Source organism: Pithys albifrons, chromosome 15 (genome assembly GCF_047495875.1).
Source record: "Pithys albifrons albifrons isolate INPA30051 chromosome 15, PitAlb_v1, whole genome shotgun sequence".
NCBI classification, from domain to species: Eukaryota; Metazoa; Chordata; class Aves; order Passeriformes; family Thamnophilidae; genus Pithys; species Pithys albifrons.
In genome coordinates this window covers 10,183,081-10,210,920 of record NC_092472.1, presented here as the reverse complement: position 1 = coordinate 10,210,920, position 27,840 = coordinate 10,183,081, and the positions used below count along the sequence as shown (strand labels likewise).

Below are 27,840 nucleotides of genomic sequence, written 5' to 3'. Positions count from 1 at the left end.
TCCCTCAGCCTTTCCTCATAAAGGAGATGCTCCAGTCCCTTCAGCATCTCCACAGCCTCCGCTGGACCAGCTCCATGACCTCCGTGTCTCTCCTGTCCTAAGGAGCCCAGAACTGGACACAGCACTGCAGACCACACAGACTGTTCCTGTAGTGCTGCTGGGACTGCACATTTTATCGTTCTTCAGGCAATGAAATCCTGCCAAGTGCCAAGTGAGGCACACAGGGTGGTGTGTTAGTGGCTAATGGGGGTCCCTTGGACTCATTGTAAAAAAAGGTCCAAAGCAGCACCTGCCCTGACACCTGCGAGAACCAGGGGTCACTCCAGGGCTGGAGCAGGCTTGGAATCACACAACTGCAGAACCATTTTTGTTGGAAAAGACCTGAAATCATCAAATCCAACCTGTGACCCATCCCCACCTTGTCAACCAGACCAGAACACTGCCATGTCCAGTCTTTCCTTGAACACTTCCAGGGACAGGGACTCCACCACCTCCCCGGGCAGCCCCTTCCAATGCCTGACAAACCCTTTCCATGAAGAAATTCTTCCTGCTGTCCAGGCTGAACCTCCCCTGGCACAGCTTGAGGCCATTTCCTCTCCTCCTGCCCCTTGTCCCCCAGGAGCAGAGCCTGGTCCCTCCTCTGGCTCAACCCTCCTGCCACGGAATTGAAGAGAGTGAGTTCTCCCCTGAGAATCCCCAGGTTTACATCCAACCTGCTCCTGAGGATTCTGGATGTACAGACCCAAAGCCAACATTGGCCATGAGCACGGTGGGCAGCACAAGGTTTCCCCTGTTCCCCCACAACAGGAGGTCAGGCAATGGCCCTTTGCTCTTACCACAAATTCTTCCCTGGTGCTGTGTCCTCCCTCTCCTGCCCTCAAACTCTTTGGGTTAAGGTGTTGGAGACCCTTTTCACAGGCACTGCAGGAAGCCAGCTGGATGACCCAGTGGGCACCTATCCAGCTTCTGCTGGTCCCACCACGCTGATCCAGCAGCCCTGGGAGGCAGCTCTTGGCATGAGGGAAAAATGTTCGTACCTCTCATCCTTTCCACAGGGAAGTTCCTGAAAATACCAGGACACCAAAGGCACTTACTTCAAGAGAGCAGATGCCAGTCACTACCACTCCACACACACAGTAACTCGGAACAGTATTTCCTCCATGATTTTTATTTTAAATTACAAAGGATGTTGCATACATTGATGAATTTGTATCTGAATAGAAGTGCTAGGAATCAAGGGTGACAGAGTAAACAAAGTCAATAGTTTCATTGTGCCTCTTTTCAAAAAATAAAACTGCACAACTATTAACCAACATTAAACATTGCAACTCTTAACAGATCATGCTTTGAACAAGGTAAATTTATTTTCTAACAGAGACAAGACTTTCATTAAGTTTTTCCGAGCTCCAGTTGGAAGTTGATTATAGAATATCAAGGACAGCATTACAATCATGACCTCAAGCATAGATGGAACAGGATGCCATGTTTTGTTTAAAATACCATTTTTTTTTTGCATCTGCAGGTGCCATCAGCCTGAAGAGTTCACCCAACCACAAATACTGAGCAGGAAGTTTTCCTTGGACATGATATTCTGGGAAGATAACTTATTCCAATCAGAATGTATGAATATCCATAATTACAAGAAAGATTAATAAATTCTGTTTCCTAATGAAAAGATTTTGATAGGGTGGAATGTGCTTTTGCCAATACCAAATCCAATCCAGAAGTTTTCCTTATAGGGGCTAGTTAAGTCATCCAAATTTGACTTCCAAAACTAACCCACCATAAAATATTTTAACTCCAGGAAAAACTTTGAATAATGTTGTTATGTAAAAGTTCAGAGGTTTATTTCTGTTTTTTTTTTTGGGGGGGAGGCGAGAAAAAGTGTGGCTTAAAATACCCCTGGCTGTACAGCTCATTAGAAAGACAATACATGCAGAGTCAGTATTTGCTCCTGTGGAAGTTCATGAATGTCTAAGAGGCTGAGGATTATAATTCAGAATGCACATACACAACTTCTAGAAGAAGCACTGGGGGAAAAACATGGCATATTGTGAAATGCAAATTGTAGAAAGGTAGAGACATTTTTGTATGCTGCAAAGAAGATACAACCTAAAAAGTGCCATCTTTCATTAATGACATTTAAGAATCCCAATTTACACTGGGAGAAATTAAAGAGTGGTATTTTCTCAACATACTAATGCCCTTAATACAGTTACAAGAAGGATCAGTCACTGAGTAACTGTTTGAAATGTATTTCACACGATCCCTGGGGTAAACAAAATAAACCTTAGCTGTGTGCAAGGCTGTGTCAATAAGCCAAGACCACATCTAGCAGCACACACTTCACTAGTGATTCCAACTGAAGCCTTCAACTTAGAAAGGAAATAAAATCGTGATTAGATGCACTCTTGAAACTCAGGTCTCAAGGCCAAATACAGATCCTGACATTCACGGTCCATAAATGGGTTGTGCCTCAACAGAATTTCAGGAAGACGAGCAAGCATGTTTGAGGAACAGAATTGCATTTGCTATTTCTGCTGAAGGCAACTTGTACACAACCCTTAGAAATTCTCCTGATAAAGCCTTTTAGAGCTTTAAAAAAATAGCTATGTTTAAATGGTTTATGGAAATAAATATGGTTTATGGAATATGCTGTTTTATAATTAATGAAGGCAAGTATCAGATACATACTGGGACCAGAACTCTTTTAAAAATAAAACTGACATCACTGCATTTCAGAAGTGTCTGGTTGCTTTTAAAGTTGCTTAAGAGACCTTTTATCCATTTTAGGTTTTTGTTTGTTGTGTGCTTTTTTAAAAAACAACAACAACAAACTTCTCCCTGGCCCTCTTAGCATGGCAAAAAGTGAATCTATAAGAATTAGGAACTGAACACAGCTGAGCCTGACCACAGCTGAGCCTGACTCTTGCATCAGCTTTACAGCAACGCAACTTTATTAAATCACAAAGATTTCAACTGGTATGATAAGAAAATCCAGCCCATCCACACGTAAACATAGCTTTAGTAGTAAGTCTCTCTCATCCAAAAAACAAAAGTACTCACCAAGTATGGTAAATGTGTTCAATAAACCAGAAAAGGAAGTGTTAGCAAAAGGGGTTTCGGGCTAGAAAACACCCTTCATGAGCACCCCCACATTTTGCAAGGCCATTCAAAAACTGGTCTTCCATATAAATAGAAAAGGACAAGTGAGAGAAACTGAAATCAGACTTATCCGTACTCTCATTAGTTCTGATTCCATTTCAGAAGGTTTGACAAGTTCAGAGGGAATGAAAAACATTTAGTTCTAGATGTACAAGTAAGGCACAATATAAAGCCACATCATCATCTGTCATGAAGGAAGTGGGGAAGGACGAGGGTCATACATGGTACAGCAGAACAAGCAGCCCATCGATTCCAAGTGTGGCACCAACGCTCAGACTGACAAGATCTCAACAAGAGCAGTTATGACAGCATGCTTTTAATATGGAAACAAATCCTAGAGAATCCAGTGTATCAGAAAAAGGAAGAGCTTTTGTCTGTATTAAATCAAAAAATATATAATTGTTTTTGGATATAGGATTAAAAGTGAATATTCACAATGCCTACACTCAAAAACAAACAAAAAAACCCAGGACTTCTTTAAGATCCACATACCATGTATGAACACTGAAAATCTTTAGAAAATGGTCTTCTCTAAAGATCACCCAAAAACGCATGCCACAACTGCCAAAAAACAGAACATGTACATTTGTTGGGTTTTATACCCTTATAAGATTTTTGTTTGTGATAAGTATACACTAAATGTATATATTTTAATGACACTAGAGGAAGCAGATTGTTACTGGCATTAAAGAACAACCATTTCTAGACGGTTTAAATGCCACAGAGTCCCCTGGTTAAAATGTAAAGCTGCACAGCTTGCCTATGTCACCTTTATGATAAAGTTAAACCAGCAAAAGGTCTTATCTTTACTCTACATTTTACTGCCAGGTTTATTTATCTCAAGTATCGCTGCAGCATTCTGACCAGCCCAGAGTTAGCAGCAAGTGGCAGGAATCATATAAAACGCAGTTTCTTTTTTTTTTCCTCTTTTCTTTTTTTAAACAAAGTGCTTTTCTAAGATATACATACATATAAATAGTTACAAAATAAAGTGTCAACATTAAAAAGCTCAACTATTTCAAAGCTTTAACTTAAAATAATACATAGGAAACACTGAAATGAGAGGGTATGGAACTCACTAAAGATTCAAAGTCTACTTTGAAATGCGAGACCAAAAATCATCGTCTGGTTTTCAGACAAAAAGCTATAAAGTTTTGTTTGCCCAGTATTCTTGAGCAGTAAAAAAGGGGCTTTTTAATACCTTGTCAGTTTAATTTGTCACGGAAATTTTTACCTGATTGCAAACTGCTCTCTGTTAATGTTTAGAAATTCTGCCTTGTCTGCAGGGTTTGGATGGAGCACAAGGAGCTCTGGGATCCCAGCAGTCCATCGGAAAGGAACAACAGTGCCAGCCCTGCTACAGACACGGCCTGAACTTCAGGAGACATTCTCTGTCGGGGTTTTATGGGCCATTTGCAGCTCCAGAAAAACTGCAACAACTACAATAGGAATACACCAGACCCACTGTGTAAAGCAGCAGCCAACTCTCACCTCACCCAAACAACAACAACACAAACACCTCAAACGAAAACACCCACATTCCACTCAGATTTTGCAAGTCTTAAGTGGATTTACAAAGTTTTCCTTAAATTGCCCTGGGTATTTGTTCAGTCTCTTGTAGGAAAGACTTTCTGTACAGTTCAGTAGTGGTATTTTGGCCTCCTCCTCCCTTTTGAGTCTTCCAAAATATTTAGGTACAAAGTAAGCTGTGTGTGCACACGAGTGTGGCAGGGCCACCACCTCCTCGGCCACTCTTACTGCACTGTTACCGATTTTTTTTATAATACAAGCTTGTGTACAAAAATAATCTACTTATAAACAAAACGGAATCACAGTACAAACAAACTTAGACAGACTAGAAATGAAGTGGAGAAATTCCCCAAAGGGAGTGGGGAGAAAGCCTTCATGGACTTTTGCATTTTTTTTCAGCAGCTACATTTGAAAATATTTGGTATTTCTATTTTCAGTAAACAGTGTTTTGTCATTTTTAAATAGGGAGAGAAAGAATAGGGAGGAAAAGGTGGTGGGGGGGTCCATGAAACCAGAGAATGATCTTGCCTTGAGATAAAGGACTTTCTCATCAAAGGCTAAAGCTTTTAATCTGTACGTTAACACTGACTACAAAGCCAACTCTTATTAGCAGAAGAGCAAATAAGAACTGTGTGTTAATATTCCTCAATCATAGAAACTACTGAATTAACAAGAATAAGTCACATATAAGTCTGAAGAAGCTAGTTTTGAAATACCTGTACAAAAATATAAAAGTCTATAAATTTTTTTTTGTTTTGTCTGAAGCCTGTGTTGATCCTTGGAAACATCACATGCATAATAATACATCGACTGGAAAAGTGGCAACTAAGGAATTAGATATTTGTAGCTCTTTTTTTTCTTTTTACATATATACAAATTACAATAAAAATAATTTTATTTTGGTTGTTTGGTGGAAGTATACTACAACAAACTAAATACTTTTTTTTAAATTCTCAAAGTTGAAAACTATTTTACCAATAGCTTACTAAAATCCAAATATATTAAAATCTCCTAAAGTAAGTGCAGAGAAAAAAGATTTAAAGACTCCAAGACGGCCACCAACTTATCTACCATGGAAGCGAACTACAAGAACAGCAAAATAATAGTTATGTATGAATGCTCCTTCTGTAGATAATTGGACCCAAACAAAAAAATTCACAGTTCAGTAAGATCCCTAACCCTGACCTTTAATTTTTTTTCTTTTTTTTTCTTTTGTTTTTACATTCAGTACAGTATCATATAAGCTGTGCAAAACTTTACTTAGACTGGCAGTTTGCCATATCAGTTGCATTTGTCTTTGGTACAAAAATAAACAATCGCATTAATGTGCAAGTATTTGTTTTCTTCCGGCCAAAGTACCGAAATTGAGTTTTCTAGAGCCATCTTTTATACAATACATAGACTCTGTGGCATATATCTACACTTTCAACATATTCCTATATACATTCAAAAATTTTAAGAGCTGGAACAAATACACTAAAACCTAAAATTTTACCATCTGTACAGCTTGGTTTTGCCCCTCAGGGTTTTCTTCATACAAAACTTTACCAGCTTATACTGATAGCTCTCCCCCAAAATACAAGGCACAAAGAATATACTTTTTTTTTCTCTTGCTTGCACAGACATTTACATACTATGTTAAGCTCAGAAAAATAACTCTTATATGGCACACTAGCTCTAATGCCATGTGTGCTATGTACAAGTTAATGGTTGCAAAGAAAGCTTATTGGTTTTTAAGAACAAGAAAAGAAAATCCAATTAAAAAAAAAAGGAACAAAAAACTCCCCAAATTTACAGTTTTACCAAAAAAGCGCATCCTCTTATTTTATTTGGACCATAAGCCTGTCACAATGTCTGGCTCATGCTAAAAAAATCTCACTACTAGTAAAACCATGTTTTTGCTTCTAAAACGAAAGTGATAATATTCTGGTCCTAGATCATTTGAAAAAGAAGTCTCAATTCTGTATTGAAGCTTAAAGCAGCTTTGAAACTATCTGGTTTATGGTCCAAAAATGCTATGAAGCATTTTATATCACGCTTTGATTTGTTTTACTACATTGTTATTTCCAAACAATGGAACCTAATGGTGAATGTTTACAGAATGCTAAGCTGACATGCAGACCAGAATGGGATTTACAACAAAGAACTCAACAGCACAGGTGGAATCTGACCCGTGAACAGCTCAAGTCACGTCTTAAACTTTTGACACTGGTATTTGCAGCCCTACGAGGCCTCCGGTGGGGTCTCCTTCTGCTGTCTTCTCCAAGACTTGATTCACGAATTCTGATGTCTGTCCAGCTACAGGAAGTCCTAAAGGGAGAACAGGTCATAGCATGGATTTGTACAATAATACAAGTGACACAAAGCCAGTGAATACTTTGGTCAGTGATCTGCCACAGAGAACTGAAAACAAGAAAGGGTTCTTTCTTTTCTCTGTTTCAGAAAATATTTGCACTCTGACCAAGTGAGTCCAAAGGTGGTCACCAAGTTGATTAGAAGGATGATGCTCCTCTGCTATGAGAAAAGGCTGAGTGAATTGGGATTGTTCAGCCTGCAGAAGAGAAGGCTTTGGGGCGGCCTTACAGTACCTGAAGGAAGCCTAAAGAAAGATGAAGAGACTGTGCACAAGGGCCTGGAGTGACAGGACAAGGGGGAATGGCATCAACCTGACAGAGGACAGTTTTAGATTAGATATTACCAAGAAATTCTTTCCTGTGAGGGTGGTGAGGCCCTGGCACAGGCTGCCCAGAGAAGCTGTGGCTGCCCCATCCCTGGAAGTGTCCAAGGCCAGGATGGACAGGGCTTGGAGCAACCTGGGATAGTGGAAGTCCTTGCCCATGGAAGGGGGTTGGAACTGGATGAGCTTTAAGGTTCCTTCCAACCGAAACCATCCTGTGATTCCATCAGTTAGTGGGATCTGCCTGTTTGCTGACACAGCTGTGGAGCATCCCCAGGCTGAGTACTGGCACTGCCCATGGCAGGGGGTAGTATGAGATGGTCTTTAAGGTTTCTTCCAACTCAAACTATCCTGTGATTCTATGTCTCTCCACATACAGGTAAATAATGAAGTTCCACTGCTTACCAAGAGTGTCTTCAATAAGTATGTTCAACTTCTGTTCCATGTTGACTTCTTTATCATCTTTAGATACCTGCACCTGATTAACTATTTCTTGTTTAATGGAATTGATGACAAGCAGTAAGTTATCTGCAAAGAAATAAAACTGGATTAGATTTACAGCACATTCCCCCTGGAGCAAAAGAAATTCAGAGTTATCCACACATAGCTATCTGTGCCAAAGGTGTCACATCACGCTTACTATAAAATTAAAATGCAACAGTTTACATCAAATATTACAAATATTTTTCAAAAATATTTACACTACATGCATTTACATAATTACATTTGTAAAGTAGCTCAGCATCGCAGGTAACCAAATTTACATACACTTTATGGAATGGACTGGTTTTGTACCAACAGAATTGTTGGATTTCTACCAACTCCGTTTTCTCTATCACCCAGGTAACATCACAGTGCAAAACACAGACTTGTCTGGACAAAAGAAAAATTAATATGTGAAGAGTTGTATTTACCATATTCCGTGTTGAGACCCCAGAGTTTTACTTTATTGGCTTCATATTGGGCTTTCTTTTTTAGTCTACAAGCCCTATAGTAAGAAGAGGGGAAGAATTAGAACACTTCCAAAAATTCCAGAATACTAAGACCATCTGTTTGCTTGCTACACTAACTTCTTAACTAGTACTCCCAGAGCTGAGATGTACAAAACCATCCATCTACTCACTGCCCTTCTCTGAAAACACTGCTACCTGCACCTGATTATATTTCACACATGTGAATTTTATCACTGTATCAGCCATTTGCCCTGCAGCTAAGGAAGCCAACTTCCAGTGGAAACATATGCATACCTATGGAACAGGCAAGGCAGAGCTCCAAAGTGCCAGCTGCCCTGGGATAAGCTGGTAATTAGCCCACGGTAGGTGCTGCCACACAAAGCAGGATTTCTTCATGCAAAAATCACTTAGACCTTAACCATGCAATTGTAGCAATCCCAAATTTTCCCATCCTTGCAGCTTCAGCTCACACATACCTGGAAGCCAACTTGTTCTTTTCTTTCCTTGACTTGGGCCTGGCAGTTAAGGGAAGTTCACTGACCGGTGTCAGGTCACTGATCACCTTATTGAGCTTCCTCAGTTCATTACCAATCTGTAAGAGTTTTCTGGGGTTGGGAGTCAGGTCTTCTACATCAGCCCTCCGTGACTTCTTTGCTGCATATTTTCCTGTTTTAAATATGCAGAAAAATGCATTGAGAAGTGACACAATAGGTACACAAACCTGTGAGAAAATTCTTAAATATGTCATTTTTTTGGGTGCAGTTGAAGTTCTTTGTTCATTACAAGAGAATGGGCCAGAATCATGTGATCCCTGTGGCCTTCACAAAAGAAAGAGCATTTCCAGACAAACTGCTTTGTACAATTCATATTCTATTCAGATCAGATAAGAGCAAATACTGCTGTTCAGGCTACTGGATGTGACAGACATTATACACAGAACTGTGCTGAAAAATGTCAGAAGTTCAAACTATGTTGTTTTGCTCCAGCTGTAAACTTGCTAACTCTTGTGTTCAGCCAATATATTCTCTTGCACACTCAAGCTGATTAAATTCCTAAATAACCCTATTGCTAAAATTCTGTATTAAGAAAGAGCTGAGGCCTGAAATGATTTTGAGCGATGCTGAGCATAAATGAATCCCAGTTAACCCCTTTCATATGTATTTGAAGCTATTTAAGGCCTGGTTTTCCTGAGGAGATACATATATTCAAGACAAAATCTTTATTCCTTAAGATTCTCTGCCACTGCTTTTCTAGATTTCCATTAAAAATGCTGGGTTGCTAGATACACTTGCAGGAAAATATTGATAAAAATAAAAAACCTGCTCCAGAAATATTCGAGAGGTCGTATGTTAGCAGGACTTATGTGAGGTAGTTGCTCGTTGACCTTGGTGTGTTATCTGTATATAAAACAAATAAACCCCAGCATATGTTGTATTTGTAGCTTTTGGATGTTAAACAGTGTTTGATCTGACCAATCTGTTGCACAAACACCTGACTGAAAGGTGACTTGCTCCACGTCTCTGGTGGGATTGAGTCCTCAAGGTATGTTTGGTTATTTGTTGTTTAATAGCAAATACAGAATCTTGGAATCACAGAATGGCCTGGGTTGGAAGGGACCTTAAAGCTCATCTCATTGCAGCCCCTGCCATGGGCAGGGACACCTTCCCTGTGTCAGGCCAGATTGCTCAGAGGTCCATCAAGAGAACGAGCAGGGACTGGGACTTTAGCTACTGATATTTCACTACAAGATAAATAAGCATTTAAAAACAAAGAAGATTTAAAGTAAAAAAAATGTTTTCTTCTCTGAATAAATCTAGAATTAACAATAACAAAAACCGCTTTTGGTTTAAGAGAAGGTCAATTGCCATGTTAAAGACAGCAATTTTCAACTACAGGGAATATTAACCTCACAACCAGGGAAGCTGGTTTCATTTTCTCCTTCAAAGACAAAAATCAAACAGAGGTCCTGTGACAAGAAAACAAAAATATCCCTAAGAGGGGTTTGTTGGGGTGATGTTAGTCATGTTTGTAGTGCAGTAATTGCTCACTGGGAATAAATCACAGTTATTAGAGCAATTGGTTTAAGTTTCTAAGTGGGCATTTTAAGGAAATAGTTTATTCCCAGAGGAATAACTGCTTCACTGTGCTGCATTCACACAGTGGGGAGAAACAGGTAGGGAGGGAGAGAAAGAGACAGTTGTGCCTTATTGCTTGTCCTCAGTTCATACCACAGTCACCCTGAACTCAGCATCCACCCCGGATCCCTTCCAGCTTCCTGCAAACACAAGCAGGACTGAAACCCACAGCTACAAGGAGCAATTATCAGTCAAACCACCCATCCAATGTTTACAGTATCGCACTGAGAAAACTTCGAACTCTTGGGGCTTCCACTGAGAGGCCTTGGAAGTTACAATTCTCAATTCATCCACATTCCTCTGGAAGAAACCACACTGAAAGTCCCTACTGTGTGTTCACTGTGCCTTCCTCGGACACTGCAGAACTCTGCTTACTGAGTAACAGACTTACACTGTTTAAACAACTGATTTTCAGGGCCAAAACATCACTTTCTTAGCACTTTCAAGTATGGGAATTTGGCTACTGAAGGTGTCAGAATGAAAGACAGTCAGTTGTGACTATGACTCTCTTCTTACCATGATGGACATCGTGTTTCTGATACATGTTGCTGGGCAAGGTGTCTCGATTCCACTTGGATGGCCTCAGCTTCCTCTCTTGCTGGGATGGAGTCAGTTGCTCGCTGTACTCCCAGAAGTATCTTCGCTTGCCTCTTTTCCGAGAGGACACTGCAGTCATTTCTTTTAAATCCTCCACTGAATCATTTTCATACCCTAAAAGGATGCATTGCGTCGTTTATATATACTGGTGACAGAACCTGTTTGTAGTGGGACTGAGTATTCAGGTTAAGAGCAAAGCCACAGACAAGGTTTGTTTTACATTATCGAACAGACTTGGTTTTCAGCCTCAGCTACTCCTGGGTGCTTGCCTTAAATCCAGGGATAGACACTGAGGCACTGATGGTGCTTCATTAGTTGAAAAAAGACAAAATATTTATGCACTGAAAGCCCCCTTATGTTCTCTGACTCCCTAAGATCTTGCTCCTCACAATCCCACCAACAGCAGCTGTTGGACAGAATTCTTCCACTCTTACAACTTTCTCCATGAATTTGCAGGAACATAATCCTAACTCACCTCCACATTTCACAAAACACATGGAAAGAGAGGCAGATAATAAAGATGGGTTAGCAAAAGACAACAAAAAAACATAAGTCATTCCATCACAGCATACTCTGAGTTGGAAGGGACTCCAGGAACATCATGTCCAACTCCTGCTCTTCCTTGAGTCTGAACAGCTTTGGGGAATAAAGCAAAGCACTGGCCCCTATCAGACTGGAAAAAGCAGGCTCTGTTATCAAGACAGTGACCAAAAGATCTTCTAAACTGAAGGGATCTGGACACAGGCTGTTCAATCTCTTCTTCTCCTCTTTAGTGGGACGAAGTGAAATGATCCTCCATACCATATTTTAGAGGTGAATTATGATGCACTTGATACGATTAACTGTTCAGGAAGGTCATGGAAATGGTAATGCAGTTCCACATCACAGAAATATTTTACTATGACTATGTAAACACAAACCACAGGTTTAAAAACCCTTGATATGCTTTAGAAATAAAGATAACCTATACTAAGGTTAAAAAAATCCCAAACAACTGCACTGCCTTTTGTACTAAACTGCTACACCAGAGTTTACATTTACTTAAGAACAGAAGCATTTCAAAGCATCACATACTCCAATGGAGCTTAAGGAAAAGCCACTGCATGAACTTCATGCTCAGCAAGCCTTGACCCCATATGCTTCAGCTCTGCTTCATCTTCTCACAGCAGCACAAAGAACACTTTCTTCTTTCTAAAACAGTCCATTCAATTAGTCTGTTTGCACTTAAAAACCCAGTTGAAAGAGGAAAAACAAACTTTCTTGATTTGGTCTGACTCTCACCTCGTAACGCGAAGTACGAATAAGAGTTTGGTGTGCAGATGGATGAAATCCAATCTAAAGTTGTTTCTAATCATTTCATCAACTCATTTACTTTGATTCTCTAGTTTACTAAAAGACAGGATTTTAAAGGCAAATCAAACAATGAAACATGCTTTTTAATTTTATAAACATTTTTGTTGTATAGCCAAAATTATTGACAATTTACATTATAGTTTCAAATACCATAAATATTTGCAACTGTACTTCCATTTTATCCAAATGTTGTTTGACATAAGTATCAAAATACTCCCAAAAAGCTCACTGACTTTCTCCTTGAAAAAACATGCCAAGCTATGTAACTCATTATATAGAAATGTGTGGATTTAGCCCATCTTCAGGACAACACAGAATTAATCCAACCAAGGAAAATAAATATCTGTAAGAGTTGATGTGTATAAATGTACAACAAGGTTAAAATCAAGACTTCCTGTTTGCCTATTTAAACTGTAATTAAGTTATGAACTTAAATTACATTGACTTAATACATCCTGTCCTGCAACTCGCACACTGACTTGCTATCATTTTAAAGTTACATAAAATAAACCATTGCACAGTGTCCTGAATTGGGCTGTAACACACAAACTTGTTTAGATTTTCTGGGCCGTATTTATTCCTCTTCCTTGATTCCTCCTCTTAGCAAAGATCATACACCAGGGCAGGCTTCTACGAAATCTGAAAGGTTCTTGTATTTGAAGTCCTTCACAAGCCCCTCCTAAAAATCTTTTTTCACATCCCTTACTGTGGCTTCAGGTTTAAATTTGCCAGGGTTAAATAAAGCAAAACAGAGAGCAGTATAGCCCTTACTTCCTCATTTTACCAGATTAAAAGCAAAAATAGCCCTATCAAAACAAAACCAGAAAACCCCTCCCTCTTAACCGCTTAGTCACAGTGACTTCTGTCAAATCATTCAGGATGTTTCCCTCAGCTGATGGTCCAGGTGTTCAAAGCTGATGCAATGCAGCTCCTTGAAACAATCTCTGTGTCTTCACAAGCTCTTTTCCCTTTCAGCTATTTCTTCTCCAGTGCTACCGACAGTTCTGTTACCTACAGCAGGACTTGGGTAATTATGAAATCATTTCACTCAGGATATGATTTCATGAGAGATAAAACTCTGGATAAATTCAAAGCAACAAGAAGTACAAGAAAACTCTGCAAACCTTATCATCAAGCCACAAAAAAAAAAAAGAAAAGAAGACAACACTTGTTGCAGCTGCTCTAACCTGAAGCTCCAGCTGGACTTCCTGTATTGTCTATTATTATTTTTGTTGCATGAAGTAGCTTAGCATCAAACAGGGCAATAGAGACCTTGTACAGTTTGAATTAATTGCATTTTGCAAAGCAGTTAGAAAATCTGGGATGGAAGTTCACAACTTAGGTCACTGGTCCATCAGCAGTTCAAAAGCATTCTTTCTCACTCAACAGACAAATCCATTCACCCTCACATTAACAAAGCCCAACACTGCTGGTACCTGGTTCTGAGAAAGTACCGCTGATGTCATCGTCTTTTTCATCCTCATAATCTTCTTCCTCATCATCATTTTCGGACAGCTCATGCTCAGTGCCGAATTCTTCATCATGGTCCTCATCTTCAATATCGTCCTCATCATCCTCATCTTCCTCAGGCTCTGCTTTGACTGACTGTTCACCCAAACTGTCTGTTACAAAAAGAGAATAGTTGTGTTCTTCCTTCTTCTGTGAAGAACCTGACACTGAGGTGCTGGCAGAAAGGCTGCTCTCCCCCACAGTAAGCCCTGGGGTCTCCTGGCGTGGACTGAGGAGCAGTTCTTGAGTCTCTTTAAAAGGCAAAACAGGAGGTGTGCTGTGCCCATGTGAGGATTTGAGTCCTTTTCTTTCTTGTCTCTTTGCTATAGCAGCACAGTAGCAGGTGTTTTCTTTCACTGCATCAGCATGTGCCTGGCTCAGCACTGGTCTGCTCTGTGGTAAAGGATTGATCTTTACCTTTGCCTTTTTAACATAGTCTTTATATTCAACATGAATGTTCACCTTTTCACTGCTGTATACGTTGGCCTTCACCATGATCTGTGTACTGGCAGCAGGCTGGGCCGCAGGTTTGCTCACCTTCTGAGCACAGTCCGACAACGGCACCTCGGCCTGAACGTTCTTGGAGGAACAGACCGGGGCTGCTGCTCTGGTTGCAATTTTTTTGCCAGGTAACAAAGAATTCAAAGGGTTTTGTTTTACGCCAAAGAGCAACTCAGGGTAATAGAGTGAATCCAAAACAGGCTGGGAGTCCTCACTGTTAAGCTGAGCCAGTGTCGGTGTTTTGCTTATCACTTCTTCATCCTGGTATGGGCTTGAAAAGTCATCAAGGCCCAGGTAATCCACCTCTTTTGTTCCCCAGATGTCACAGCTGGTTAATTTAGTGTACTTAGTTAGGTCTTCACAGTAGGTATCCCACTGCTCCCACTTGGAGGTGAAAGCAGCTTCTTTGTCCAGGATGTCTGTAAAAGACTCCAAGTTCTCAAGGTCTTTGCAGTCCTCCACAGGAAGCAAGTTGTCCCTGAAGCTTTGGTGATAGTCCATTTCTCTATCCTGTGCATAACAGAACAAGTTAAAAATTAATAGAAAAAAATACCAATAATCTCTGTTCTCTACTTCATCTAATATGGAGAGCTCCATTCCAGAAGTGTGAGAGAGTGGGAACATATGAAGATTCTTCAACTCTCAACTAAAAGCTTCTTTTGATGGTCTGAATGAAGTCCAGCTTTGGTGCTTCAGCAACAGATCCTTCTGAAAAGATTCCTCTTCCCATGACACTGGATGCTTTTGCTGCTATTGCAAATTCACCTGGTCATCAGGAACTAAATTAGTACCAATATCCATATATTTAAAACATGAAAGGCATCACAGGCAAGCTAAGTCTCTATTAATCTAGGTCAATCTTTGCTGTGTGCTTAACAGAATATGCTCAAGTTCCTGGGAAAACCTCATTCTAACATGACCAATTAATGACTACGACTGACCTTTCTGCTTTGATGCAGGGGTTAAAAATAAAGAATACTCATATAAGTAGCTCATGAGTCAACTTTTACTTTGTTTCTCCTGCATTCACAGCTTGGGTGAAGTAGCACACAATAGGGAGAAATTCTTCCCTGTGAGGGTGGGGAGACCCTGGCACAGGTTGCCCAAAGAAGCTGTGGCCCCATCCCTGGAAGTGTTCAAGGCCAGGTTGGACAGGGCTTGGAGCAACCTGGGATAGTGGAAGGTGTTCCTGCCCATGGTAGGGGGTGGAACGGAATGAGCTTTAAGGTCCCTTCCAACCCAAACCATTCTGTGATTCTATAAGGCTGCTCTTACAGAAAAGACTATAGGAAAGAGTCTCAAGCACCATCACAGACCACCAGTACAACTCTGTCTGAGATTCTATTTGAGCCTCTCCTGATGGCCAAATTGACCAAGTGCCTATTGAGGAAGCATCACATTTGCTGGACAAGCAGCTGGGCTCTTCCCTAATCAGTATCCAGCAATAATGAATAATCTTCCACCATTCTTGCACAAATAACCCTTTATTACTACAGGAACTCAGGCTGTTAGTCAAGGAGAGGAAGTTCTGTACACACAGAAATGTGACCTACCAGTTCATACATTAAGTCTGGATCCGAACTGCTTGCCAAGAGATCCGTGCTCATCAGAGTCTGCTCTGAAAACACATGGCTCCAAAAGGCATCCCCGAAAGGAGGGTCCATTCCACTCACACTGGGCTACAACACAATTGACAGACATTTGAAACATGCTATAAAAAGGCACGTTATCATCTTCAACAAAAAAGAAAGAGCATCAACATTTCCTCCAAGACTCTGAACTCGTGCTCTACTTGCATCTGGAAGGTTTTTACCTACACAGATAAGCATGTCATTTCCCAGAGCCAGAGAATGCTTTAAGAACAGCCAGCAAGATACAGCTCCTCAATCAAAGGATACACTTCTATTCACCACAGAGCTGCAACAGCACTGCTCATTCATTCTTTCTTGTGAGTTTGAAAGTCCCACACATTTACCAGGTTCTGAGATACACTCCCCTAATACACATAATTTTGTACTAATGCAGTGCTGACTGTGTTTAGAACCATTAAAACTCATAAAACTTCCATATGAAATTATAGCAAAAGCAACATTGGTGACAACTAAATCAAGAATGTTACTTCTGTCTCAAGAAAGAAGTGGAATTTGTAGCAAAAAAATATTATTCAGCATGACTGGGCATACAGGGAATAGGCAGCAAGGCCTTCTGCTACATTTAATTGCAGACCTCTATTTCTCTTCTAGACACTCTCGCCCTGAGGGTTGGGAAGGGAGAAACACTGTGCTGCTGAAAGTCATCCAGTGTGCTGATGTGTGAATCACTGCAGTAAGAAAGGCTGCTGTGCTCCCCAGGCATCAGCCCTCACCAGGAGACAGCCTGGCTGAATCCTAAGCACACACAGTCCCAAGAGCAGCACCACAGCTCCCACCACAGACACTGAGACTCTATAAAATATATACCATTTAATCTCTTATAGATTCTCCCTCCTGTCGCCAGTCAAATCGGCTCTTAAATTTTCTCCTTTTTTTTAATATGGAAGCAAAATTCTTCACAGAGGCAAAATCTTAAGACTTACCTGAGGCATTTCCAAGCCCAGATTCCCCAAATCCAATTTCAAACTTTTTGTTTTATTCACTTGTAGACTCCTTTCCAGCTTTAATTCAGTCTCGGGAGTTTACACTATCCATGCAAGGAAATCTTTCCTTAGGATAACTTCAGCTCACCCTGATGGATCTCTTCTATTTGTAGACTTCTGTGCAGAATAAACACAGCAAACCCCCAAGCAAGTGAGTAATCCTTCACCAAAAAAGGTGAAAGGTTAAAAAACAGCCAAACTGAAGTAAAGACAAGAATTTCCCCCAAAAAAGTGATTTTTCCTCATGCCAGAATGTATAGGGATTTTATTCCCTTGCCATCTTTCACTGAATGAAAAGCCACTGATGCTGCAGAACAGCTACTGCAAAAGCCTTTTTGGCCGAGTTATATTTTATTGCCTTTTTTCCCCACTGCTGAGACCACGAGCTCTATAGACACCTGAAAAGAAAACCCTGCCAAATTGGGAATAACAACTAGCACACTGCTGGGTACCCAAGAGAGAAATAATCTTTATGACTAACGTAACGGAGCCAATAAATTCTAAAAATGTCTCAGGCAAATGTCTCAAAATACAAATTTCAGAATAGGCAGAAATACTGTTTTCAACAATACCTCCTCCTTTGCTTCGGATATGAATCTGTGCAGCATCAGATAAGATTATATCAATCACTCACACAGCAACATCTAGTGGTAGAGCAACACAGCAAGCATCTCACTGTCCAACAGCAGAGAGGGAGGGACAGACTTCCTCAACAGAACTAATTAAAAAAGGTGCCAAATTCACAGCTGTCTAATAAAATACCTTCTCTCTTAATTTAAGCAAGGCACATATTGAAACTGGACCAATTTATCTGCTAGTAGTTTTACCAGTTTAGTAGTTTCTATAGTCCTGCTCTACTTCAGATGTTTGCCTAAAGACTCTTCTGAGCCTCATATCCTGCTTAATCCTGCATTTTTAACAAAGTAAGGAAAAACCTCACTCAGCATTGCTCCCAAGTCAGACTTTGGCGCAATCTGCTCAGGCTGTGTTTATTCCCTTGTTTTGAAAAAGAAAACAGTAAACTGTAATATTCTTCTACAGAAGAACTCCGCTCAGAACCCTCCTCCCAGCAGCACACGATTGCATCCCCATGATTATTCCCACTTTGGGATAGTGTGCCAGCTATTTGGCTTTGTCCAGCATATGCACCATCAGGCTGTGGTAAAAAACAGACGCTCTGCAAAGAAGTCTTTACTTATCAAAACATGCTTTGCAAAAAGCAGCTGGCATATAAAGAACAACAGTTACACATCCAGTTACACACAGGTTCTCAGTGAACCCACACTACCCCTGCCTGAGCCAGTCCTCAGGGGGCCCTGTGGGGAGTGAATCATAGAATGGATTGGGTTGGAAAAGACCTCCAAGATCATCAAGTCCAACCTTTGGTCCAACTCCAGTCCCTTTACCAGATCATGGCACTCAGTGACATGTCCAATCTCAGTTTAAAAACCTCCAGGGATGGGGAATCCATCCCCTCTCTGGGCAGCCCATTCCAGTGCCTGAGCACTCTCTCTGCAAAGAATTTTTTTCTGATCTCCAATTTCCCCAGGCAGAGCTTGAGCCCGTGCCCCCTTGTCCTATTGCTGAGTGCCTGGGAGAAGAGACCAACCCCCACCTGGCCAGAACTTCCCTTCAGGGAGTTCTAGACAGTGCTGAGGTCACCTCTGAGCCTCCTCTTCTCCAGGCTAAACACCCCCAGCTCCCTCAGCCTCTCCCCACAGCACTTGTGCTCCAGTCCCTTCTCCAGCCTCTTCTCCAGCCTTGTTGCTCTTCTCTGGACCCACTTCAGCCCCTCAATCTCTTTCCTCAACTGAGGGGCCCAGAACTGAACACAACACTCAAGGTGTGGCCTCACCAACGCAGAGAGCCAGTTCCTCCTGAGAAAAGTTTCTTTCTGCTCTAAAACTTCAAGGGAACTCTTTACTTAAGTGCCATTTAAAGCAAAGTTTGTGGCCCAGGGCAACATGCCTCAACAACCCCCATCTCCCTTCACCCAGCACAGGCCACACCACAGCAGGACTGGTCCTTCTGACACTGGTGACATGGCAGGGACAACTGAGCCACTTCTCAGCCTTACCTCATGTAGGAGAAAGGGCTTGTTCTTTAAAACAAATAAATTATGTTCTCAGACACACAAAGAGAGGTGAGAAGGAGGGTAATCTTTAATATCAATCTACACCTGAGCACTTTCTTTTCAAGCAGAAATTGATGCCTTTTTCAGCAGAACATCAAATACTTTGACATCACCACCAGATCGCCACCACCTGCGTTCACATGGAGACTGCCAGAGCTCAGCCACAGGCAAAAGAAAAGAAACATTTGCTACTTCTTCCACACACAAATAGCAAAGAAGGGTGAAACCCCATCTGTATTGACACTGATTTCAATAACAACCAACCCACGCTTCCAGGTGTCAGCTTTGGGATCATTACAAATCCTCAAATAAACATTAAATGTTCAAAATACTTTTATCATCTCAAACACTGGAGTGATAAACTTATTGCACCATTTAAGAATGACAGTGCATGTCCTCCCAGATCAAAGCTGTGTATCAGTTAGTCTGATTATTCCCATAATTCTCTTTATATTTCATTCTTGTTATTTTATAATATTAATATTTAAATGTGACTTGAATCCCAATAGGATCTATTCAAGTATACAACAATGTAGGATTTTTCTTGGTAGCTTTACAGAGGGGGAAAATATGGTGAGGACATAAAAACAAAGACACTGCCTCGGGGAGTGGAACAAGCCAGGCATGCTTCATGCTCCCAACACAGCAGCCCTACTTCCATCTTTCAAATTTCATCTTTACAAATACCCCAGAATGATCAACATCTTCATTAAAAGACTCCTGGTACACACACTTAACCATCAGGATTTTGTCATGAACTGGTAAATAAAGATGTATAGTAGAAGTCAACGACACATATGGAAGCACAGATGTAGAACTGCAACATGCTATTAGGGAAAGTAATTTGTAGATGGCAGTTAAAGTTCTGTTTTTACAGAATTTATCATTCCTGGCACTTTCAGTCCAAGACTGAGCTAGAAAATAGTCCAGCTGTTGTGTTGTCTATAATGAATGCAGCCTTGAATGAACTGAAAGAGCTGTGGCAGAGCTCAAGAACAGCAGTGGTAAGAATTACTGAAGATAAATATAGCAGGAATGTCCACTTCAGGACAATTAATGCCTTACATCAGCCCTCCCCAAAACAGAGGTGAGACTCTGCAGGCAGGACTGAACCGCAGGTGGAATACACAGCCTGGGGCTCCTCTGGCAGCGCCTGCAGGGAAATCAGATCAGGGTGATTAAGGAGCCAGTCTAGGAGCTGGTTCTGTGTCTGCACTCTTGAGTCACATCAGTGCAGACCCGCGCTCCTGCTCCTGGGGAAGAGGCTCTTTCCCTCACTGGGGTGTGAGGAGGGGCAAGACACACCTGAGGGGAGCCTACAAGACACATGAAGGGATTATTCACACAGGTCTGGAGAGACAGGACAAGAGGGAATGGCTTCAAACTGAGAGTGGGGTTAGATGGGATATTAGGAAGAAATTCTTCCCTGTGAGGGTGGGGAGGCCCTGGCATAGGGTGCCCAAAGAAGCTCTGGCTGACTCATTCCTCCAAGCGTCCAAGGCCAGGTAAGATGGGCCTTTGGAGCCACCTGGTCCAGTGGAAGGTGTCCCTTCCCATGGCAGGGGGTGGAATGAGATGATCTTTAAGGTCCCTTCCAACCCAAACCACTCTGGGATTCTGTGATCTCGGGAACAGCTCTGTTCCCCTAACAATTAAGAATCTGTAGTGCTGATGGAGGCATGCATATATACATTGGTTAAAATCCCATCAGTCACCAATAACTAATTAACCTAATGGCAAATCCTAATTAAAAATAATCCTCTGTATTTAATATTTACTTTCTGAAGAACAGTGGTCCCAATATGTCTGGGAAGGCTGAACAGTGGGACAGGAGATGAGTTACTTGGGATTACTGATGCAGCAGCACATTTAACCTGGCAGACAGTGTGACCCAAACTCCAAACATGCTGTAGGAAGGAGACACTGCAGTTCCCATGCAAGTGCCACTTCCCTAGCCCAGCAGAACATTCTGCCACAATACAGCAGCTCCAGAGGTCCCTCTGTAAGAGAAAACCCCAAACTGCAGCTTTCATCTTGGCACCTCTGAGAGTCTTCCTCAGCCACCTGCATGAATCATTTGTGCTGTAGCCAAAGTTGCTATTTCTGTCCCAGTTCAGACGTGTGTTTTGTGCCATTGGAAAGGCACTTGGAGTGTGGCTGTGCTGGTTTGTTGGCTGCACAGTGCTCATTATCCCAGCAGTTAAATGCCTGCTGTAAGTGCGTTACATGAACAATTACACTTTCATGATGGTGACTGCATCACACAGCGCAGCTTGTCAAAGTCACAGTTTTGATGCAGACACAAAAAATAGCTCACGAGAGCCTGTCAATACCAAACTTACAGACTCAGGCTGAAACATTCCAAATGCCCAACTCTGAATTGCAGAGAATGCACAAGAGCTATGCCATGTGTTTGAAAAGAACTATTATGTGCAATGCAGGGTTTGCTGTATCTGGACATTTTATGAAGCACAAGAGTTAGAGATTCAAGAAGTTCTCCTACGCATCTCTTAAAACTATTTTTCCTTCCAGAGTTTGTGCCAATTTGTTTTCTATTACAGAACAGCCTCTGCTCAGTGCAGTCTTCAAGTTCAGAATGTTCAGGCTGCCCAGGGAGGTGGTGGATTCCCCACCCCTGGAGGTGCTCAAGGAATGACCAGACATGGCACTCAGTGCTCTGATCTGGCAGACAGGGCGGTGATAGGTCAAAGGTTGGACTTGATCTCAGAGGTTTTTCCAACCTCAATGATTCTGTGATTCTGTATTTCCCCTAGTTTTGTTTCTGAGTAATGTTCTTTGGTTTTATTTTCTACATGATTTTTCAATTATTTGCCAGACTTGAAAAAATTCTTTTACTATTCTCCCCCACCACAAAGACACTACTTTTTATTTTTATTATCATTATTCCATAGCAGTGAGCAAAGACACTCCTGTAAAAGGTCTTCCTGTGCTTCCATCCACCGCGGCCTCATTCACCCTCTCACCAAAGCAGCCAAGTCCCACCACCTTCTCAGTGATGGATTTGTACTAAAATGCCAGCACAAGCATCTCAGGCATGATTATGCCCTTTGCCTTTTCTATCCTGGACAGCAAACAGCATCTGGTAGACACCCAGACCCTGAGTTTAATGGAGCACTGCCATGTAAAAGAACTAAAGACAGGCAGACTGTTTCACTTCTGCTAAGGCTTTTCCCTTCAGGAGAGGGAAACTGCAACTTCACTGTCTTTGTTCCCTTTGCTCTGCTGACCATCCCTTCCCCCTCCAACGCTGTTTTTCTAACCCTAATTGCCCCCAGCAGACAGACTTCAAGACCTGGAAGTGATACCACTAAACAGAAGCTCTGGTCTCCACTCAGACATGCAAAACCTCACACAGCAGAGCTGATGAGCCACCAGAGCAGCATTTGTGTAGCCCCTGTGCCAATGGCAGTGCCCAGCCTGGGGATGCTCCACAGCTGTGTCAGCAAACAGGTAGATCTCAGTAATGATGGAATGGGTTGGGTTGGAAGGGACCTTAAAGATCATCCAGTCCCAGCCCCATTCCACAGGCAGGGACACCTTCCACCAGCCCAGGCTGCTTCAAGCCCTGTCCAACCTGGCCTTGGACACTTCCAGGGATGGGGCAGCCACAGCTTCTCTGGGCAACCTGTGCCAGGGCCTCCCCTCTCTCACAGGGAACAATTTTTTTCCTAATACCTGATCTAAACCTACTCGCTGTCAGTCTGAAGCCATTCCCCTTCTCCTGTCACTCCAGCCCCCTGTAAACAGACTTGCTCCATCACTCCTGTGGGCTCCCTCCAGATACTGAAAGGTCACAGTGAGGTCCCTCCAGAGCCTTTTCTTCTCCAGGCTGGACAATCCAACTCTCTCAGCCTTTCCTCACAGCAGAGCTGCTCCAGCCCTCTGATCATCTTGGTGCCTGCTCTGAACTCACTCCAACAGCTCCATGTCCCTCCTGTGCTGCCCCCAGGGCTGGGGCAGCTCTGCAGGTGGGGTCTCACCTGAGGGGGCAGAGAGGCAGAATCCCCCTCACCTGCTGCCCACACTGTGGGATCAGCCCAGGACACACACGGGGGTTTCTGGGATGGGTCCTGTCCAGCCTCTCACCCCCCAGCACCCCCAAGTCCTTCCCCCCAGGTTTGCTCTCCTGTTCACCCCACCCTGTGTTGGCACCCCAGCCTGGATTGATAATGATCATGATGAAAGAGGTAGAATTAAGAAAAGTAGTTATTTTTTAAACCAAGAAACACTGCATTTATGTATTTTATGATAACTATGTCAAGATTAATATATTCCTACTAGAAGCACCTTTCTGTACATTCTGGAACAAAGACTGAGATGATGCTATTATTTTAGTGCCAAGAGTGGGATGTGCAGCATGTTAAACTTTTGAGAACTATATTAACACACTTCAATTAATTTAAAAAACTTATTACAGTTAGAATATTAATATTAAACCTTTATTAAAATAACACTGCAGATTTTGCACAAGAGTATCGGTAGTAAAATTAACATTCAGATTCTTTTTTGAGCCACAGATTTCCCCTGAAGCAGAGTGGGGCTAATGCAAAAAGAACAGAAAAGCAAAACCAAACAACAATTCAGCTTCCAATCTCCAGCAATATTCTATGTCCCTACAGGATGTTGTTTCTGTATTCTTTTTCTGACAGGGCAAAGCCTTTTGGGGTAAGAAAAAAATCAATTCCATAGTCCCCAGAAAAAAACCGAAAAACAACACAACTCTTATGATGAAGGAAATGGTACAACCTAATCTACTGCTCATACTGTGAAATTATGATTGTTATACTTCTGTTAGGAATGGGTTAGGATGGAATACTTCAAAGCCAGCAACAAATTTGAAAAATGCATCCGTCAAAATACTCTAGCAAGTGAGGAGAAAAAAAAGGTGTTAATGCCAAAAACAGGAGGATTTAAAAAATATACAGTCAATGAAATTGAGGTCTAAACCTTAAATTTACAATTTGCAAGAAAATTTTGCCTTTACTTTCAAGTCAATGCCAACTTTCTAGCCAATCTGAACTGTCAAATCTCCTTGTCGGAGTTTTATGTTAAAACATTCTTTAGTTAAGCTTCCCAAACCACACAGCATGGACGTGCAGGCCATGAGAACCTAAAACACTGAGTCCCCTTATGTATCCCACACTATCAGTCTATTAGTTGGACAAAAGCTTCTGTTTGTTCCAATAATAAGTGACATCAAACCATTGCCTTTCACAAAGCTGTTGGCCTCTCTCATTATTTAAAAAAGACATGGGGAGGATGCTCAATGGCCTGACATCTCAGCTGCAGATTGGTCTTATCAGGGAATATTCCCATCAAATACAGGACAATTCCTTCTTGCCTCAGGTAACCTACTGGCTAAGGACACTGTGTGGGGCCTCTGAATTACTATTTTCGTGCCTCTAAAGAGGACTCTCACCAAGATGTCACTTATGCAAGAACCCTTTCCTGCAAGAACAATCACATCCAGAGCAGCTCTGGTTGCCCCATCCCTGGAACTGTCCAAGGCCAGGCTGGACACGGCTTGGAGCAACCTGGGATAGTGAAAGGTGTCCCTGCCCATGGCAGGGAGGTGGAACTGGATGATCTTTAAGGCCCCTTCCAACCCAAACCATTCTATGATTCCATGGTTTATTTGCCATACAAATTCTGGCTTCTCACCTAAGTTGCCTACAGTAAAAATCAAACAGGTTTCTAAAGCCCCTGTGTGTGCTCCTCTGTAATTTTTACTATGAAAACATATGTTTAATAATAATCACAACTAATCCTCACCATATGGATGCTTAGAAGCCCTTGATTAAGCAACCTTAGGCCAGAGGCTTTTTAATCCCAAACTCTAAAACATTTAGAAGTGTTTGACATAATACAAGAATCTGATTCTGTTTTGCAGGTTATGTACTGCGTGATTGCAACAAGTTGCCCCTCATGTGGCGGCAACAGCAAGATTATGATCATTTCCATGGAGAACTGCACATTTCAGGTGGCAGAGCTGAATGCTCGAAGCCGTTCAGGCTGTTGCAGAAGCCTGAAAAAGCACCGCGTGTCTCATACCGAGTGTGCACAGCGAGGTTTGTGCGATCCGGGATGAGGTGCCGCAGCCGCTGCCCGAGACCTGCGGGGCTGACACGGCAGCGATGTGTGGGCATGGAGCAACGCCCAGGCTGGGGACCCTCGGGACACAGGGGAAATAAAGTTTAGTTTTTACTCCTCGCTGACACGAGGGGCTCTCTCCAAGGTACAGCAACTGGGAGCCCGAGTGAGCTTAATCCAAACGCGGAGAGCTGTCGGAGACCCGTGCGAGGGGCACGCCGAGCCCCACAGACGGCTCCTGAGACGGCCCGTGGAACACACCGACGTTTTTTAACTCAAAGCGGTGGGGACGGGCAGGGAGGCGGCGCGGGGAGCGCGCCCCGTCCTCTGCTCCGCACGGGGACCGGGACCCCCGCGCACGGGCACCGCCCCGGGCCGCTCCCGACCCCCGGGCGGGACACACCCCCTGAGACAAAGCTCGGCGAGGGCCGAGGACGCGGGTGCGCCCCCGCAGCCACAGCCCCGCACTGTCCCCGCGTCCCCCCCGCGTCCCCCGGCCCGGCCCTGACCCACTAACACACCTCCGGCCAACATGGCCGCCCCTCCGCTCGGCACCGAGCGCAGCCTACCCCTGCCACCGCCTCCCCGCCCCCCGCGCCCGCTCATTGGTCCGCGCCGCAGCCGCGAGGGCTCCCATTGGCCGGCGCGCACGCCGCTCACCCGCCCAGCGGCCCTTTCAAGCTAGGGTGAGGCGCCATGTAAACAAACCCCTTCCCGCCGCGACCGCGCGCCCCTCGCGCCGCCCCCGGCCCCGCCGGACCGGGGGGACTCCGGGGGGCTCCTGTCCCCGGGCACAGCCCCCCGAACGGCCCCCCCGACAGGGCTGCGGCGGCCGGGGCGCCCCCGAGGAAAGCCCCTTCCCGGGGCTCCCGTTGGCCAGAGAACCTCCGTCCCCCCCGCGCCGTCGTTACATAAACGCCGCACCGGAGCGGGGCCAGTCGCTCCCGCCGCCCTGCCCCGCACTCGCAGCGCGGGGACCCCTCTCCGCCTGCTCTGCCCCGCAGCCTTCGCTACGGAGCGCAGCCGCCCGCCAGGCACCGGCGCGCCCGCGCACAGACAGCCCGCACCCCTCGGGTCACCCCCGGCCGTCCCGGGCACTCAAACAGGTCGCAAGAGAAGGAGGCGACTACGAGCCCGAGAGGCAGCGGAGCGCAGGGACTGCCGAGCCCCTCTGCCTCCCCGGGCAGCCCCTCCGCCCGCACACCCAGCGCTCCCGTCAGGACGGCGCTTTGCTCTCCTGCTTCGCTTTCCTTGTAAAGGCACGGGCTGCTCCTGCCAGGCGGAGGCCACAGCGCCGACAACTCTCCACTCCGCCCGTGCCCCGTCCCTGCATCCCATTCCCACCGCGGGCGCCAGCCCCGGGCTGCGGGACCGGACACCTCCCGCGCACAGCTGCCCTCTCCCGGCAGCCACACCCCCCGCGGGGAGAGCGAGCGGCCGCGGCACCATCCCCGTCCCGCTGCCCTGGGCAGCCGGGCAGGCACAGCCCTCCCTCTATCCCATTCCATTCCATTCCCTCTCCCGCTGCCCGCAGCCCCCTGCCCGGCCACACCGCCTCCCCCCGCCGGACAACCCCGAGCCCCCCTCGGTCTGCCCGACTCCCCCGGTGCCCCTCCGAGCCCCCACTCACGGCGCTCAGCGGGGGCCGCCGCCCGGCGCGCCCCGGCCCGGCCCCTCCATGCGGCCCCGGTTTGTTTGTTTATGTCCCTTCCTGACGGGTTCCCGGAAATCGCGTGACTCGCCCTTCACGTGGCCCGAGGGGGCGGGCACGCGCGGGGGGCGGGGCCAGGGGGCCGCCTCAGCCAATCGCCATGGGGCGCCGCGTCACGTGACGGCGGAGCGCGAGCGGAGGGGACCCCGAGGGAGCCGGTGCTGCTGCGGCCGCACCGGGATCTGCCCCGGGATCTGCCCCGCGATCCGTACCCGGATCTGACCCCACCCTCGGGCCCTGGGTATGTACTCACCTCCGTCATCTGTCCTCCCAGCCTGTATCTGCAGCTCAGTACTTTTCCTACTGTCTCCAGCAACCCACACAACCACCTTCCACATGACTCGTGGTTGGCCTGGACTGCTGAAGACACAACTGGAGAAATTGCTGCTTATAAAAATAATAAAAAATAGAGCCAGCCGTTCTTATCTTGCTATTTATAACGAACATTTCTTCTAATGTTCGGATAACTTTTTGCATTTCTCCCTCTTTTGCCCCCGAAACTGCATAGCACTTAATTCTGGAAAGAAGGGACTGGCCCCCATCTGCGACAGGAGTAAAATGCTTCCAGGATTTACAGTAGAGGAGAAATAAACTTCCATAAACTCTACAGAACAATTTCTTGGGCAGGGCAGTAATGCAGATGTCTGAATTTCCTGAACAATATCAACAAAAGCAGTTGCAAACATTTGAACTGACCCTGACCTAAACTGTCACTCTGCACACTGTGAGTGTTTATGACTTAACAGTCTTCAAGACCTGACTATTGAGCCAGTTTCCTTAATCTTACTAATTTTTTGGCTTCACCCAGCTATGTTTCACTGCAGACATA

General features: G+C 44.1%; 1 protein-coding gene across 2 annotated transcripts; it reads right to left on the bottom strand.

Moving 5' to 3' along the window:
• Positions 1-1,149: 1,149 nt before the first annotated feature.
• CREBRF (CREB3 regulatory factor) lies at positions 1,150-27,018 on the bottom strand. 2 transcript variants are annotated; one of them, XM_071570002.1, is made up of 9 exons: positions 26,931-27,018; positions 16,996-17,172; positions 15,974-16,099; positions 13,847-14,930; positions 10,977-11,171; positions 8,802-8,991; positions 8,287-8,360; positions 7,778-7,900; positions 1,150-7,005 (listed from the first exon to the last, which is right to left on the bottom strand). In XM_071570002.1, exons 2-9 carry the CDS (start codon positions 17,002-17,004, stop codon positions 6,890-6,892), a joined length of 1,917 nt encoding a protein of 638 aa, XP_071426103.1. In that variant the 5' UTR covers positions 17,005-17,172; positions 26,931-27,018; the 3' UTR covers positions 1,150-6,889. The 2 variants fall into 2 exon arrangements, with proteins under 2 accessions (XP_071426103.1, XP_071426104.1); XM_071570003.1 differs by having other exon boundaries at positions 16,996-17,169.
• Positions 27,019-27,840: the final 822 nt, after the last annotated feature.

Coding starts and splice junctions, on each gene's coding strand:
- CREBRF (XM_071570002.1), bottom strand. Junction 8,992..10,976: donor GAAACACGATGTCCATCATG/GTAAGAAGAGAG, acceptor TATTTAAAACAG/GAAAATATGCAGCAAAGAAG. Junction 7,006..7,777: donor ACTTATTGAAGACACTCTTG/GTAAGCAGTGGA, acceptor TTCTCCCTTTAG/GACTTCCTGTAGCTGGACAG.